The 18,628-nt window shown below is 36.4% G+C and overlaps 1 protein-coding gene across 2 annotated transcripts in view; it reads left to right on the forward strand.

Annotated features, from left to right (window-relative positions):
• Positions 1-11,938, forward strand: part of NAB1 (NGFI-A binding protein 1) — a 46,422-nt gene extending 34,484 nt beyond the window's left edge. The window contains exons 5-8 of one of the 2 annotated variants that reach the window (XM_042949477.1): positions 1,750-1,839; positions 3,479-3,641; positions 5,590-5,703; positions 7,421-11,938. In XM_042949477.1, the coding sequence (XP_042805411.1) occupies positions 1,750-1,839; positions 3,479-3,641; positions 5,590-5,703; positions 7,421-7,509 (456 nt within the window). In that variant the 3' untranslated portion in view covers positions 7,510-11,938. The remainder of the gene's footprint in view (positions 1-1,749; positions 1,840-3,478; positions 3,642-5,589; positions 5,704-7,420) is intronic. The other variant, XM_042949478.1, reaches the window with a different exon arrangement.
• The last annotated feature ends 6,690 nt before the right edge of the window (positions 11,939-18,628 follow it).

Here is an 18,628-nt window from a genome sequence, read left to right on the forward strand (position 1 = left end):
ATTCTCTCTCTTTCTCTCAAAATAAATAAATAACTATTAAAAAATAAAAATGTTGATTATATGTTTACCCACCATAAAGCTACATGAGACCATCTCAAGATGTCAAATTTATTTGCTTCTGACTCCGTTTCATTTCATGTCTTTGAATTTTAAAATAGTAAATTACTACTTAAGAAAGGAAGTTTGGTAGATGAAATCTTTGAAAACATGAGTTTTGCAGTGGAAAAACAAGACCCTGTTGGGGAAAAACTTTTGAATCCGTATCTCTTATTTCAAATAAGATAAAATATTTTGTTATTATCACATCTCTTTCTGCTGCTATTATAAGAACTTTGGTTTTTAATGATTTACCCTTTGTTACACAAATATATAGTTCATGAAACAAGGGGAGAAATGTTTTGGAGGTCAATGACCATTTCTGTGAAGAATCCTTTAGTAGTTTTTAGTAAGGTTACTAAAACCATGCTGTCATGATATTTGTAGATAACAATTTCATGTGGAGCAATAAATTACCAAAAAACCCACAAAATAACTGAGAAAAGTAGTAGATTGACACTTTTATATATACATATAGTGTACAGTGGTAATAATGTAAGTTGGTATATTGTCCAGGAGTAGAGTGCCCGAGGTAGGCTCTGTTTTATGTAAGAATTAAGTATGCATTGATACACTTATTTAGCAGTGATTACATGCTGAAGGCAGTATCTCATTTGCTCCTCACAACAACCCTAACAGATAGTTGCTCTTATCTTTATTTTTCATATGAGGAAACTAACCTTCTGAAAGGTTAAATTACTCATCCAGTGTTAAGTGGTAGAATTGGAACTTGAGTGCAGGTGTTGAGAATTCAAATCCCCATTGCCTCTTACATGAAATGCTGAAGGAGAAATCACAAGTCAACATGGAAGAATTCTGAAATTCGGGTTGGGATTATTGGGTAGCACTTCGAAGGAAATTTACATTGGTTCTTTACGATATTACATATAACAAAATAAAATCCTGATGGACTAGAGAGTTCAATTTAAAAAACAAAGCAAACAAGATAAAGCTTTAGAAAAACTGGAGGGTAGAGTTGAGTATTTATCAAATCTGTAAAGCAGAGTGCATTTCTGAAGTTTATAGGGATAGAAGAATTTACAAAATAAATGTATACACAACTACAGTAAATAAAATGTAACAAAAATTTTTGAATATTGATACCAAAATGCAAACTGGCAAAAATTAAGAAGCCAACACCACCCAGTGCTGGCAAAGAAAACTTATGGTAAGATTAACCAGTGAAGGCCCTTGGGTAGAGGCTGTGAAAGAAAAATGTTCATAAAAATGTCCATCCCTTTGCTGTAATTGTACTTCTGCAATCTATTGTATCGGAAAATCTAAGCTATGGAAAATGCTATTTCCATGAAAATATTTTTGTGGTGGTTTTCAAACCAAAAATAAGAAAAAGAAAAGAATGTTCAGTATGAAGATAGTGAATATTACTAGTTGAACCACTAGATGAATGAAATGCTATGTGAAATGTATAAACGTATAAATCTTTTTCTCTTTTTCATTTGTATTTTTACTGATGTTACAGCTGTAGAAATAAAGTTCGTACCATAAAAGTCTGAAGTGAAGTATTATACATTAAAATTTTAATCATGATTACTTGAACTGTAGGATTAAAGCTGTTTACTTGGGCCTGTCTTCCCAGTTCTGATATTTTATTTACAAACTCCAACTAAAAAGGACTTATGCTTTGGCCCATAGGATGGATTTCCAGATTTCCAGGATTCTGTGCAGACACTCTTCCAGCAGGCTAAAGCTAAGAGTGAAGAACTTGCTGCTCTTAGTTCACAGGTAACGTAAACCACCAGTTAACATTTCCTAATAATGTCTGTCGATGAACAATAAATGGCTGCTTCGGCTAGCTTCGGTTTTAAGCATCCAGGGATTGGATTCCTTTCTGGTGGTTTTTTAAATGTCATCTGATCCACAGCTGTATCAACAAGATAGCAACAACAATGTAGTTTGATTTGGTTATGAGCAGAATCTGATAGAGTGATATTTATTCTTTGTAGTTTGTAGGAAGAAAGACAGATTCTCTACCTAAGAAAACTCAATTTGGTACCAGGAAAACAGCCATGTTGACTATGGCTGTGTGTAATACAACTCTGAGATAAACTAGAACTCGTTCTCAACACAACATCAATTGCCATGGTAGCTATTGTTAAATCATTTCAATTCGTGTATGGTAACAAAATCCTTAAATTAATGTGTAGCTTCAGGTGCTTTTGCTATTGAGTTATTGTTGTATGTGAAAATTAACATTTAATTTAAATCTAATTTAACATTTCTAAAAGGTGTTAATTTAATTTAACCTTTTAGAAAACACTGTAAGTTTTATTCCTGTTGATCTTCTGCCTAGTGACTGCTTCGGGTCAAATTCAGTAGTGCCAAGTCTTGTTTTTGTCTTGTTCAGAGGATGAAAACTCCATTTCCTCCTCAGAAATCTTGCTGAAGTTTTATCAATTAATAAGCTCGAGTGAATCGACATTACTGTTCTTTTGATCTGGTTTATGTGCATTCAGAAAAATAGCATAAGCTTTTATCCCAGTCTCTGAATTAATATTTTTCACCTGTTGATTTTTACTACTGTGAATCAGGATTTTTCGTAACTAATTTTATATAGGAGCTTCCTTGTGCTACTGTTTTATATGGAATGGTAGTGATTCCTATCTGCATTTTGATTATTACCTGCTCGGCAAAATACATAAATACAGTGCTTTCAGTGTCACATGTAAGTAACTTAAAGCAATACATAAAGAAGAAACTTACAAAACACACACAGAGATAAATTTGTATGTCAGCCAACTTAATTGTGATTTTTAAAGCATGTCTTTTTACGATTGGTTGGGAAATACCGCAGTCTCATTCCACGAGCAAGGTGAAGATTCTTGTTGGCACTCGTGTTTCCTGCATAATTTGCATTGTTTGATTTTGGTGGGAGGTGTATTTGTCTTGTTCTTCTAGACAGCCATTTTACACCTTTTCTCCCCCAAACATACTGTCATCATATCAGAGCATGTGTAGTGCCAGATCCTAAAATAAAAAATGCCAAGATGTCACCCTGTGTGTTAGAAGCAGATTATAGCAGATGTTGCTGTTGCTCTGAGGTTCCTTTTTAAAAAAAATATTTTAAAGGACTCAGTACTTTGGGAAACAAAGCTAAGGTTATTTTGCCTTTGAGCTGAAGTGGAATTCTCTTTCAAGGATGAGCAGGAAGGTTTTTTTCTTTTGCACAAAATCCAACATTTTATGTTTTACCATGATGATATAGACATCTAAGCATATTTATGGAATGTGTATACCACATGAAGTGTGAACTAATTTAATGAATACTAAATATATTTGCTGGAGTCTGAAATTGGCATCTTTAAACCATTAAAACCATGTAGAATGTTTTAGTTACTGATTTTATTTTTGCTTTACTTACTAGCAGCCTGAAAAGGTGATGGCAAAGCAGATCGAGTTCCTTTGCGCCCCAGCTGGCTGTGAGAGACTGCAGCATGCTGAGAGAAGACTGTCCGCGGGGCTGTACAGGCAGACGTCGGAAGAGCACAGCCCTAACGGCCTGGCTGCTGACAGCTCTGACGGACAAGGTACCTCTCGAGAGTGGCCTACGCTTCTAGCGCAGTTGCTAGGTGCACGTCAGAGAGAAACAAAAGTTTGCCTACTTTTAAATCTTAATATTTTAGAGAGATTATTTTATACATTCTGTGTAAAAATTAATTGGTAAATTGTCTCTTTTTTAAAAAGAAGGAATTCATCCTGCAAATGTAACTCGTAATTATTTGGGGTTTTTTTTTTTATTTGTATGTTTGGTTTTTACCTTATTATCCCTAAACAGTAGCCGACACATGCATTTGCCATGTATTTTGTAAAGGGTGAGTGGGAATGGGGAACGTAAACATTATAGATCATTTCCCCCCAAGAAACTGATTCCATGGGAGACGTTTGTCATTTTTTAAAAGACCACAACTTCATACTTTTTTAGACTTCAAAAACAGATTTATCTATGAAATTTATAACATTTGGTTTCTAAGGGAATATGGTTAACTGCTTCTAAAGTACTGTGACGAGAGTAGAGATTTGTAGAGATAGTATACAAATGGAGAGACTTGAAGAAATTTTGTATTCTCTCAGGCTTTAGATTGGCCTACAGTCCCTATGAAAATATTTTGTGTGGTATGTTGGAGATTGTTCTCTTAGACATTTAGGTTTAGAAAGCTATGATTCATGAGTATTTTTATCATTTTAAAAATTATTTTCATTTTTTTGTATTCACACATGAAGAAAATCTCAAGTCATTGTCATTTACTCATAGTATTTCCTGGGTGCCGCCAGGCATCCTTCTGGGCACTGAAGATGCATCAGTGAAGTTAAGTCCCTGCTGGCTTGGAGCTTATGCTGCAGTGGAGGAAGATAATAACTAGCTTCAAATAGTGATATGTGTCTGAAGAAAAACAATAATTTTTGTAGGACCGTCTTTTTTGTTTTGTTTACATATTATTACAATTTTCTAGAGAGTGGTTACTACTGTCAAAATATTGGATTTCTTTCTAAGTAACAATACCATCTTTTTGTTGTTTTTTTTTTTTTGGAGAGAGAGAGGGCGCAAGTGAGCGAGGGGGCAGAAAGAGAATCCCAGGAAGGGCAGAGAAAGAAAGAGAAGTGGGCTTCACCCGAAGAGGGGCTTGAACTCAGAACTGTGAGATCATGACCAGAGCCAAAGTCAGATGCTTAACAACTGAGCCACCCAGGTGCCCCAGTAACAATAGCATCTTAATAAGCATTCGCCAAATGTAGAGTAAAATATGTCAGCTGATTTCAGAGTACTGGAGGAGAAGAACATTCCTCCTTTTTAAAATATTATGGAAACTTTATAGTTGAGGTCTTGTTTAACTTCTCTAAGTCATCCTTGACAGTTAAGACTCAAAAGGGTTAAGAAGCAAAAGCAAAATTAATGAAAGATTTGGTGACTCTTAATTTGTGAAACCAGGACAGTGCACTGTGGGGTAGCAGTCAGCTCTGTGTGATGGATTTAGGATTATGACAGAGAATAGGATTTGGTGCATTAAGCGTGATTACCATATCTGTGCTAATTCTGTCTTCATGGATTTACCATAGACTTTGTTGTTAACAGGAAGTTGCTTGAAGCCTTCTCTGTCTCTAGTGTTATTATATAGTTAATGACATGTCTTGGTAAATAAAATGGTTGCACTGCTAAGAAAATGCCTTACTCGGGGGATGTATTACATGCTAAAGCTGGAGTGCTTACTGGAAATCCCAGTCTTTTGTTTAGTTCATGTTTCAGTCTTAATGTCCCGACAGATTCATAAACCTTGGAACTAGCGTGAATTGCCATTTCCCTCTTAAGTTATCATTTAAGATATTTCTCTAACTCTTATTCAAATTGTTCAGTGCCTGTTGGCCTTCCTTACTTCTTTCCTAAGGAGTGTTCAGGCAATTTGTGAAAACTTATTTTTAAGAAAAACCACAAAGTGTTTTTAGTATTGTTCATGTTGCTTTTTTCCCCCTTTTCATTAGGAGAAAGACCTTTGAATCTCCGAATGCCTAATTTACAGAACAGACAACCCCATCATTTTGTGGTGGATGGAGAGCTGAGTAGACTTTATCCCAGTGAGGCAAAGTCCCAGTCAGGTAAGAATATGGGATATTATTAGAGTAACACTTGAATAAAATATCTTTAAATTCTGTTTTCCTGCCCTCCACTGTCATTCCCTACTCCCCTCCAACCCCGTGTCCACCCCCCACCCGCCAAAAAAAAAAAAAAAAAAGGTCATTTACTAACAATGTTACTAGTCAGTTTTTCTCCTTTGGGAAATAATAGATTGCTCGAATAATAGCAAGTCTTTTGTTTGTTTGTATAAAGTAGGCTTGAATTCATGACCCTGGGATGCTTGACTCGGGATGCTTGACCCCGAGTTAGGGTCTTAACTGGCTGAGCCACTCAGGTGCCCCATTAGCCAATCTTTTTTAGAAAATGGTATTCCAAAGAATTGACAGAAGCTTATGAAGGTTGATACTATTTTGATTAGCTATTACACGAATGGTTACTTTTATACAAGATTTAAAACCAAATAATACATGGCTGATTTATGTAATTACCTTTTTCCAGCCTTTCATAATGTGAAATTGAGGGATTACATGTTTCTTTTCATACTAAGAAAACCCTGTACACCAAGTCTAAACTTTTCTTACAGATGCATTTTGGGGGTGATATTTATATTTCAGAAGTAAACTGAACTCCATAAAGGAAAAGTTATTCCTTATTACTGTTAGATGTTTACCTATTTTCACCCAAGAAAAAGTGAGTTAGACACAGTATTAGAGAACAACACCATTTGAAAATATGTAGTATCACTCAGCCTTTGAGTTAAAGTAACTTCACTTGAAGTCCGTTGCTTCATCTGTAAAACAAGTATCATTTCTATCGCATGGAGTTAATGAGTGTTCTACAGGTAGCATATATATAGAATTGTCTGGCTGATAGCATATATATATATAGAATTGCCTGGCTGATAGGAATTCAGTAAATGGTAGCTACTGTTTTTATACTCTTGCTAAATTTAAAATCTACTTTTTCATAGAGAGAGTAAATTCATAAATTGAACTGCCTAATTTCGGATCAGCTATTCGTATTGGTTACATTTCTAGAATCCTTTTCAAAGTGTGTGCATATATATTTGTCTTTTAGTGCTAGTGCTTCCTATCAGTGCTCTATGCTGTCATTCTCTGGTGTTTTTGTGAGGTTGAAATAATTGCACACACCTGACTCCAGGAAATGGTTCCTTATGAAAGTAGTCTTCGTTCTTCTATCATGTGTCATGGCTGGAGATACTTTTAAAGATAGTTCTGTGTTGAAATGTGGAAGATTTTTTTTTTTGTCTCTTTTTTTCATTGATAGTGATTAAATATTTTAGCCAGTAACTTTGTATACGTGTGACCCATTTTATTTCACATATATTTTTTTATCATGTTGAACCAAATGTTAAATAAAAATATGGTCTATTTGTTAAATGCTTTTTTGTGCCTTTCATCGTTTAACTCTCATGCCGCCCTATATAGATACTATCCCCATTTTACAGATGAAGAAAGATACTAAGGCTTAGAGAGGTGTGTACGTTGCCTGGAGATGTGCACAGCTAGTAATTGGCAGAGATGGAATTTAAATCCAGAATCGAAGCTCTTAATCACAAACTCTATAAACATAAAATGTTTTTATGGAATTGCAGAATTATGAATAGTTGATACTGTTTGCTGTGGATTTGGGGGATTTGTTTCATATGTTTGAATTTGTTTTTTGTGATCCATTGATTTTAAAGTATCAACACACCCTGTTTCCATTTTTATGCAGAGAGTCTTGGGATTTTAAAAGACTACCCTCACTCAGCTTTTACTTTAGAAAAGAAAGTCATCAAAACAGAGCCTGAAGATTCAAGATAGCTGTGATTCTCCCACTGTTCTCTGGAAATGGCATTCAGTTTAAGGATAATAATGCTCCATCATAGAAATAAGCCTTAATAACCAACGTTGCCTCATTCAGCTCAAACAGATTTCATAGCCAAAGCATAAGGATTGATACAGTAGTCTGTGGAAACCAGGAAGACAAAACAACAGCCACAAAAGAGAAAATTGAGAGAATGTTGCAATCTGTAACAGAAATATTGATCCATTCACATTCCTGTGTAAGTCATTTTACGTGGAAAAGCTTACAAATTAATATTGTAAGCATTCATTATTTAAGAATGTACAATGTATTTGTGTAATTTATAGAAGTAAAAGCTAGATGTGGAGACCTGTTTGGTCCAATAGATGTGGATACAGTTTATTTTACTTGAAATTTCACTGTCTACTTTTAAGTGTATTTAGCATAGATATTATTTGTTAGAGTTTAGATCTTTGCAGTCATAAAGAAAGTTTAAGTGATGTAGTTATTGGCAAGGTTGCAATGACTTTGGAAAAATGGAAAGCAAATGGCTTAATTTAAACCAAGAAAAATATTGTGTATTTAATATTTGATAAAACTGATTTTAATAGGAAATGTGTCTTTTTTAGTAGTAAAATGTCACTTTTGCTGGCTTAATCAGGCACATTTATGCAATTAATAAATACTAAAGTAAGTTTAAAAATGGGCACTAGAGTAGCAAATCTCTTAGTCGACTCAGATTGCATTATATCATTGTATCGTAACAAAAATAGGAAGCTATTACTTGGACAGAGTATTTGAAACAAGTGAACTGATGTGTAAAAGCCTTGACTTAAACATTGTTATTTAAGAATGTGTTAAATAGATTAAGGCATAATAAGTTAACCCCAAATGTGATAAGGATGGTGACTAGTAAAAAGGCTATAATATATAATATTATAGAGTAAGAACCATTTTATATCCAGAAATTCTTTTTTATGTCCTAGATAAAGTCTGAGAAAGTAGGTGGCTCTCCCTGGGGAATGTCTCACCACCCAGACCGTAACAAGTGTGGACAATCACTACATCCACATTTGCAGGCATAATTCTGTGGACATTTAGTTGACACCTGTATTTGTTATTTATTTTACAATTTTGTGGACCTTTCATATTTGTGTCTGCAGTTTTTTTCTTAAAATTCATTTTAGCTTGAAAGTATGTTTTAATTTCTTCCCCCTAATTAGTGGGCTGTGTGCATATTTATGGGGGTGTGCTTAAATGTTAATAATGTACTTGCATACTTAGGAGAATTTCACATTGGAATCCATAGTTTAAAAGAACCAAATACTATTTCTACCAATTTACATTTTTTCTTTTGGTTTAAAAGAAGACATTTGACCGCTTTACCTACTTCCTCCAGATTCATCTAAACCCAGATATTGCTGACAACAGCATACTGAGTTGAATATGTGGGTTTTTTTTGTTTTTAATTCTGCTCTAGGTCATAATTGTGTACAAAATACTCAGTTGTACTCTGTTATACTAAAATTCATCAGCCAAATGTTGGATGAAATGTCAGGACTGTAGTCTCTGATCACTGTCACATATATAATTGCTTTTTCATTTTGATATGTAGAATAGCTTTACAGTAGAAACACCAGTAAACAACTTTTATACTATTGAAAGGCTCTTTCCCCTACCTAAATGTTTTAATTGTACCATAGTGTTTAGCCCACTGAAGAAGCTTTTTATGGACCTTGCAACTTCGTTGCTAGCGTGAGGTTGATTATTGTGGTGGTATTGTTCACTGTGTAGAAATAGTAGGAGTATGATTTAAATAGATTGTTCAGTTTTTAATATTAGCCATAGAACTGGTTAGTATCTCAGTAGTTTCATGAAACGTTTCCTGTATTCTAATCTATTTTGAGAAATTTTGTGGGTTTTTTTTAATTGTGTCTTACAGTTCAAGTTTGTAGATTTTAATAAGCAACAATTTTTAAAGATGCGGTAATCTTCCAACTAATATTTATCCATCTTTCATGGCCCCACAAACTGCATCTTTAAATCCATAAATAAGTTTCCGTAAGTATCATACTTTCCTGGTCTTTCAAGCTTAGTGATAAGGGGGAAGCACAAGAAAAATTTCAGTAGAATACAGTTTTTATTTTGTAAACACTAATGTATTAAATTTGCTATACATTGAAGCAAATAATATATATTTTTATTTGAATTGTATATATGAATTGGATGTTATAATTAGTTGATTTTTTTCATTGTGTTGGAGGTATTTTCACTGAACAAGGTCAATTGGTTACCTCAGTATTACAGCCAATATAGTCCAAGGGACCATTTCTCCCCAAGTCTGTGTTGTACTTTATTATGTGAAGTCTGCGTTTCTGTGACTCTTAAATCTGTTGGTGAGGTGGGACGAGTGCACTTGCTTCCTGTGGCAATAAAGATTTTCTGTGCCTCACACATTTATGTGTATAGAACTTTCTGCATAGCACTTTTCACAGTAGGTATTAGTAGTCTTCTCTGCCTCCCCTCTGTGATTTTTTGGGCTGGACTTGGGTGTTAGGAGCCAGGGCCAGGACTTCTCTCTTTAAGTCAAAACTAAATATCATTGTCTGCCTTCATTTCTAGAAAGTTACTTGGCAAACAGTTACTTAATTTGACTCTGTCGGGGATGGCGTTTGGTTTATATTGTTCTCACTTAAGAGAAGTTTACAAAGACATTGTAAAAACTATCCACCGTATCTAACCAACTAATAAATTAAAGGAGGAACATTAGGATTTAACATTTATGATACACTAATATTTATAAAGTGTTAATGTGATTTGGCCTCAGTGTTACAGCTAATTACATGATATTGAGCCAAACTGTGGTAGAGAATTAGCAAAAGCTTTGCAGTGAAGTTTTAATTGATGAGTTTGGTGGGTTAATAAAGAGCTTCATTGTGTCCCAACACTGTGCTAGATGGTAGGATGAGGGTGGAGGCCACAGAGGAAACCTAAGACATGATCCTTGCCCTTTGTGAATCCAATACCTAGTTGAATTGGAACTAATACCACTCAGATAAAAATACAGATTTTCATGTGTTACAGACTTGGGATGAATAAGGAGCTGACATTTATGTGTATTCTGTGTTTAGTAGGCATTATGGGAGTAGGCACTTCACAGGTAAAAGAAAGCATATTTAGTGATTGAGATGCAGAAGAGATCAGCCACGACTAGAATAGTTAACAGAAGGCCATGAGATGTGATAAAAAGCCATAGCAGTTGCGCATTTCTCTTTGAGGCCACTTAAAAAAAAAATTATTAGGTTGTTTTTTTTTTTTTTTTTTTTTTTTTTAAGTTGAATGCCAGTTACATCTGCTTGCCAGGATAGTAGTTCTTTTGACCTGCCCACTGAACCTGTCAAAAGGCAGGGGGAAATTGTGTTTTTTCTTGATTTTCCTTGATTAACAAAACCACTTGGGTAAAAGCTTTAGGACGTGGTGATTATGAGGCTACTAGCACCTAGTGTACCTTTACAATTATAGTTGGCGGTATTTAAGACTTAAAACCTAAATAAGCATGCAAGGAATTTTCTCACATACTTGGTTACTCAAATGTTAAAAAGTATTATTGACACAATACCTTTTACTTGTATGCATGTAACTTCACTTATTGCACTGAGACTTCAAAAGAAGATCAACCAAGGTATTAACCTACTGAAATTGAGGAGGTCTGTCTCTTATAGGAAATGAATTCGGTTAAGTAAACAGCTAAAGTTAGAGTTGAGTAAATGTTTTGTGTTTGTAACAGCTTAAAGCATATAACCAAATATGGTAGCTGCTATTTAACTAAAAACCACCTTATGGTCCAGCTGTGTGCCTGGGTGTTGTTTCAGGGAATCCAGGCTTATTTATTTATTATATTATCCATGGGTGTCCTCATAAATGAGATTCTCAAGTGGGCCTCCAAAATTAATAAAAGAATGAGCCAATGTTCAGAAATTTATTTTTATTGTAAACCCGTTTAATCTTAAAAAAACCCTACTGTTAACTATTTCCTTACTGACTCTGTAAGATGATTCTTATTTTACAAGTGACCAAAAGCTAAATGCGAGGGCCAGAGTTTTTCTTACTTTTTGAGTATGCACTGGTTAAAGCTTTAAAACCTCTTCTCTGACTTCCATTTCTACCGACCTTTGAAAAAAAATTTTTAATTACCTTGAAGGTCTTTTTATTTTTTTGTATGTGTGCAGAAAAAGCTAATCGGAAATTTATTTTTTAAGTTCCAACTTGGCAAGTCTTTATCAGTGGAGAAAATTTTAACAATCACTTTTAAGGGAACAATGAATAATGACTGGTTCTGCTTACAGAATTGGTTAACTAAGCTTCTTTCTTTCTTTATTCTTTCATATCCTCCCTGTCTTTTAAAGGCCATGAAACTTCTAAGTATTAAAACAACATCTTACTGAATTCTGGGTCTCCTGGTTGTGTATGTTTGGTCACAGTTTCCAAGGTTATTCTTCTGACAGCTAAATACCTATTTTCAAAGTTTAGTTCATCTTCAGCTAAAGGAGATTTTTATGACATTTTCGTAGCGATTGGATAAAACTCTCCAACAAGAACCTCGAAAATGAATCACATGAAATACTAATCTTATGTTTTTTTCAACATACATACGAAATGTGTATTTACAATCCTCTTTCTATTTTATTCTTATTGACCGATTCCAGACACTTTAGAGAGAAGTTTCCTCTTAAATTTTTTATTATACAACTGCTGTCTACTTAAGTTTTCCAGTGGAACTTCTCCAAAACAACTGACTTCTTCACAAACTCAGAGAAATAGAGTTAATTGAATATTGCCACCAAACATGTTGCAGATGCAGGTTACATAAACAGAACAGTTGTTCAAGGTAAGAGGGTAGTGCCACACAAATGTTAACACCAGCCCAAGAATTTTTCTCACCAACTCAGGAAGGGTGGCCAATTTTGTGAATGTCCTGGCAGTGCAAACAGTTTGGTAAACAGCCCAGTTTTGCTGTGGGTGAGCACCAGTGACAGGGTAAGTTAGATTGTGCTTCATATTTACACATTCTGAAACTTTATGAGTCATCTTTGCATTAGAAGTTTGCACCTCATAAATTTATGTTTAAAGTGCCATGTTCAACACCCACATACAATCCTAAGCAAGCAAGGCCATTCTCTTACGACTGTCACAGATACCCTCTGCTGACAGGTCACTTAGGCTCAAGTATGTGGGAAGATATTGAAGTAGTGCATACGTAGGTGGGATCTTACCGGTAACTGGCTCAGCAGAAGCATTTTCTAATTTTCTGAGACGACCTACCATCGTCAACTGTGAACTGTTAAACCAGACACTCGTGGTCTAGCCCCATACCCTATTTATTACCCTTCCCACAAGACAGTGATTTCTTTGGTAGCATCTTCTTCTACTGTAGGCCCTCCAGAAGTCACATCATTTTACTTAGTTGTTTTTTTTTTTTTTTTTTAAAGCACACACTTTCCACCCTCAGGTTCCCAACAGCATAAGGTAAGGATGTTTTCCATCAGCAGTTAAAATGAACTGGGTCATCCTTTTCCTTTCTGAATTCAGCCAGTTAACTCTTTCATCAGAACACATCCATATACGGATTGAGTGAATTTCTTTTGCGTGCATTGGCTAAGTCTCAGATTGGACCACATCTTTCTGATTTTTACTGATGAGAAGACAAGACAGCTTGTACAATGAGAAGGATACCACAGAAACAGCCACCTACTTAACTCCAACGCTTAGGGTATTAAAAAAGCAATTTGCACTTATTTAAAAATTAACTTTTCAAAAATTAACAGTTCAAGGTAAGAAATTTGAGGTTACCTAATTTATTCAAAGAGAATAAAAAATGTATTTTTTAAAGTTTATATATTTGTTAATTTGGAGACAGCGTGCAAGTTGGGGAGGGCCAGAAAGAGAAAATCCCAGCTCCGCACCATTAGTGCAGAATCCGATGTGGGGCTTGAACTCACAAACTGTACGATCATGACCTGAACCAAAGCCAGACGCTTAACCAACTGGGCCACCCAGGTGCCTCTGTTGTAATATTTAAAAGTAAGAAGAAATATCGAATTTCCCGACTTTGAACAGGAGAAATAAGTCACTTTCTATGTTCCCTTATTAAAAAGACAACTAGTTCTGCTTTGGAAAGCAAATGACCTAAAAACAGGTTTATACTCTTAATCCTGTGGTAATTGTGTTACTGCCATGTATCACATTTACCATTTCCTAGCACTGGGCCAATTGCTGTACATTTAATCCAACTCCAGGAAGTAACAACCCATTTTGCAGATGAGAAAACAGGTCTTAAGATTAGGTAATTAGTTATCACAGAGCTAGTAAGTAGTAACTTGGGCCATTCTGCTTATTCGATGGCAAGACCACATGCACCCTGTTCTGTTAAATTTCCTTTGAACCAAGTGATCAGCTGGTTAAGTTGTTAGTGGTGTCTAGATTCCAGCAGAAACTTCCTAAAGGAAGGAAATGTCAAGCCATTCTGAAGGCAGGTATTTAAGCAGAGGAGTAAAAGGACATTGCACTGCTTTGGGATAGGCCCACAATGGGGGAGCAGAAAAGTCACATTCAAGTACCGTTAGAAAATTTAACAGACTAGAGCAAAGACTTCAAACAAAAATTTTATTAGGAAACATCTAGAAAGGAGATCATGTCCATTCAGTGAAATCTTTTGAAACTCCCACAAAGTTCTGGTTTAATTTGGGAAGCAATTAGAAGCTTTTCGGGAGGGTAGTGAAACAGTCCAAAAATGTCTGGAACATAAGAGCAAAGTAATACAAATTGGATCCTTAAGGTGTTTCAAGGAGCCCCCAAAGAGTGTGATTCTGGCTCTGAGGTATAGAAGGAGTGGCTAGGATACTACAGTAGTGTCCAACGTTCAGGTGGCCAAAGTGAGCAGTGAGAATCAGGACCAGGGAGAACAAGAATGAAAGCTACCCAATCATGCAATCATTCATTAAGCCACCTTGCTTAAAAATACCCAGGCACAATGTTAGGAACTAGGCACACAAAGATCTCCAGGCATGGTCCCTGCCCTTGAGGGACACTCACTATTTACTAGAGGAAGACAGCAATCAAGATCATTGATGATAAAGTGGCAGTACTTGACAACAGATTAAAATAAATGTCTGGCTCATGAGAAAGGAACATATTAACCAATCGGATGAAAACTACCATGCCTTTGACCCTGGGAAAAGGAATAGTAGTGCCACTTTCTAAAAAAGAACTTAGGAAAGAGTTTAGTGTTCAATATTTTGTTTCACATACATTCCATTTTGGTGTTGTTGATCTGTATGTCTAGGGCTGCCTTACAGGCAGCAAGAAATATCAAAACAAAGATCATGTAAAAGGTCCAGGATGGAGTTCCGGATTTTTGAGAATTTGAAGTCCTGTTCCCGGAGAGACTCCACCAAGAGCAAAGTTTGTATACACAAACTGATAAACCCACAAAGAAAAACGCCATGATGAAAGGCTAAGGTGTGTTTACAGTGTATTTAGATGGAAGAGAGGAAGGGTTCGGTGAAGGAAACAAATTAGCTAGATTAGGAACTGCTTCATTTAACTTCATTTACATCTCCAAATTTCACCTACAAATTATTAATTACAAAGAGAAAAAGCGAATTTTACTATTGTGAAATCCTGAACTGAGTGGAAAAATTCTAGAAATAGCGCCTTCACTTGAAGCTTGCAAGGCTATCTTTATCATTACAATTGTGACCTAATTAAATCCTTTTCACACCCTGCAAATTTGGCATTATTTTCCTTGTTCTCTGAAAGAAAAAACTGCACCAAGAGCTTTAGGAACCCATTGATACCTAGAGAAGGAATTAGTTTGCAGGTGATGGTTATTTCTGCTGTGGTTTCTGTCCTTAATGAAGAAAAATTAGACTGTACATTTAAAAAAAATACAGGTTGCCTCCAGCTCTTTTATGAGAGCCAATGTGAGGCACTAATGAGACAATTATGGAAGATTGGAGGAAGAAGCATGGGCACTGATGGCTTAAGATACTCAAAGTCAAATATAAATATATACTGTGTTTTTTAAATTGAGGGTCTTTTTTTAATGTTTATTATTTTTGAGAGAGAGCACAAGAAGGGGAGGGGCAGAGAGAGAGAGGAGGACAGAGGATCCGAAGTGGGCTCTGGGCTGGGGCTCGAGCTCATGAACCTCAAGATCATGACCTGAGCTGAAGTCAGACGCTTAACTGGCTGAGCCACCCAGACACCCCCATTGAGGATTTTTTTGTTTTGTTTTGTTTTGTTTTTAAGATCGAGAAATGTTTTGTTAAAATACTTTTTTAAGAACTCAAAGGTTTCCCAAATACAACAAAAATTATCACCTGAACAAATGCAAAGAATAAGAACTACAAACTGTGTCCACCACCCAGACCCATGCTCTGCCTCCACTCAAGGGCATGAGTACCCAAAACGGTATCACTGAAGGCCATGGTGAAAGCTGACTTCCACAGTGAGTCCTGTGTGACATGTTGAGTTTGAGGTTCTCTGTCTTAGCGGAGGTACTTAGGATTTACTTGGAAACAAAAATCTGGACATTGAAAAATATGGAGCTCAGGTCAAGACTGGCATCATAGATTTGGGAGGTACTGGTGTCTCACAGATGGTAGTTGAAGCCCTGAGAGTGAAGAGGACAAAAATAGAAGATAGTTAAAGATAGAATCCTGAGAAATATTAGCTCATATGGAGCAGGTGGGATGACAGGAGCCACCAAAGATACTCAGAGCAGTCAGAGAGAGAGAGGAGGACTAAGAGTAACATCAAGCAGCCACTGAGTAGAGGTCAGCAGTAAGGTCAAATTAGACAAGAATCAATTAGGATGAGAACAGGCTGGATTTGATTATTGCTAAGTAGGTCACTGTTAACCTTTAAGGTAGTGCTACCAAAGAGGGTAATTGGGAAGAGTAATTGATGCAATTGTTTAATGCCATTAAAGTAAAACAATATAGTGATAAAAGTAAACAAAGAGTATGAAAATTACCAACTGGCTTCATACAGGCCTCTTCTATTCAAATCTAAGGTTGTTTAAACCTTGATAAAACACCACATCCTTCCTTCATCACAGAAACATTTTTTTTTTAATGTTTATTTTTGAGAGAGAGCGCGCAGGCAGGGGAGGGGCAGACAGAGAGGAAGACGCAGAATCCGAAGCAGGCTCTGAGCTGTCGGCACAGAGCTCGACACAGGGCTCGAACTCATGAACCGAACCATGAGATCATGACCTGTGCCGAAGTCACCCAGGTGCCCCTTTCATCACAGAAACTTAAGATAGATTTACTTAAAACTATGGGACACATTTAAGCTTACTATGCAAGCCAGAAGGCAGGGCACTAGAATCCTTAAGCAACTCATCCCAGCTGCCATCACAGTCTGCATCTCAAAAGGCTGCAGTAGAATCCTGTAACAACTAATTGGAAACACCAGACCTTACAGCAGAACAGATTTGTATAAAAGAAAAAATTTGTTTTGTTTTCGGTTTTTCTATGTGTTTCAGTAAAATGACCTTTTAACAGTAAAATACTACTGATTCTCAACCCATGATGCCAGGCCACCATCACAAACATCTGGCTGTTTATTATAATCTTGTGTTTCTTTTTGAACACTACTTTTATTTCATCCCTGCTTATTTGCGGTTTTTATGGTTTCAGAAACAGGTAGCCATCGCTTCTCAGCCTTTTGGCTAAGATGAAGTAGCAAGACAGGTAGAAACAAGTAGTGAAAATCAAGAATGAAGAGAATGTTTAGAAGAAAACAGTAATAGGGCACCTGGGTGGCTCAGTCAGTTACGCATCTGACTCTTGGTTTCAGCTCAGGTCAGGATCTCACAATTATGTGAGTTCGAGCTCCATATCAGTGCTCGGCACCGAACTTGGAACCTGCTTGGGATTCTCTCTTCCTCTCTCTGCCCCTCCCCCACTCACACTGTCTGTGTCTCTCTCAAAATAAACAAACTTAAAAAAAACCCAAACAATCCATCAAGCGATATATTTTTTAAAGATTTGAAGTACGTTTTAACCTCTAGAATGTGCTTGTTTTCCTCATGCTAAAGGCAGCTTTGAGGTATGAATAGAACACTCTGATAGCTGTAGTTCAGCCTAAACATATTCTCCCTGATCTCACATGCCCTGAACTTCGCTGCCTTTAATTCCATGAAAGTGAACTTGACTCATCTGCTCTTTGCTTCTGCCACCAAAGGGAGGGGGTGTATGTTGACACAACAGACCCTAAAAAGAGGTATGTGCCCTGGCAGTTTGGAAAGATAGGCCTGCTCAAACTCAAAGAACATAAGAATCGAGACCACAGAGCTGTAAAAATTAAAATGTTAGTAGTCTACAAGGTAATTAACTTCTATAAAAACCTCTGAGTTAAGGAAATCAGCCTCATTCTTTGAAATTTGCTTTTTTCTTTTTTTCTTTCACTTAATAAAAGCATCTTTTAAAATTCACTTGATTCTCAGGACACCTGGCTCAGTCAGTTAAGCGGCCAACTTTTCTCAGGTCATGATCTCACAGTTCGTGGGTTCAAACCCCACATCGAGCTCTTTGCTGACTACTCAGAGCCTAGGGCCTGCTTTGGATTCTGTGTCTCCCTCTCTCTCTACCACTACCCCCTACCCCACTTCTCTCTCTCTCTGTCTCAAAAATAAATAAAACATAAAAGAATGTTTTTAAAATCACTTGATTCTCTCAAAATCTCTCACAAGATGTCCATTCTATGTTTGCTTGAGTGCAGATGGGGACCTGAATTCTAACATGGTGAATGTTATCATGAGTGCGACACACACACATAGATGGAAGAATCTAAGGAAGCTTTTCTGCTGAAAGAGTCCAGAATGTTGAGATCACATGCCCAGTTCTCAGAATGAACTGAGGTGCACCTGTTCGGTGACTTGTTAAAGGTCCCACCTCCCCCAAGTGACAGAGCCAGGGCAAGACTGTCTCCCTGGTTTAGTGCTGTCTCTCCTGCACCGCTTTCCTTCTCCACTAGGGAAGGTTTGTGTTACTTCCCCAAACCAAGCAACCAACCAACCAACACCTGTTGACTATTAGTGGTTAGAGACAATTCAGGAAACATGAATGT

This window comes from Panthera leo, chromosome C1, assembly GCF_018350215.1.
Source record: "Panthera leo isolate Ple1 chromosome C1, P.leo_Ple1_pat1.1, whole genome shotgun sequence".
NCBI classification, from domain to species: Eukaryota; Metazoa; Chordata; class Mammalia; order Carnivora; family Felidae; genus Panthera; species Panthera leo.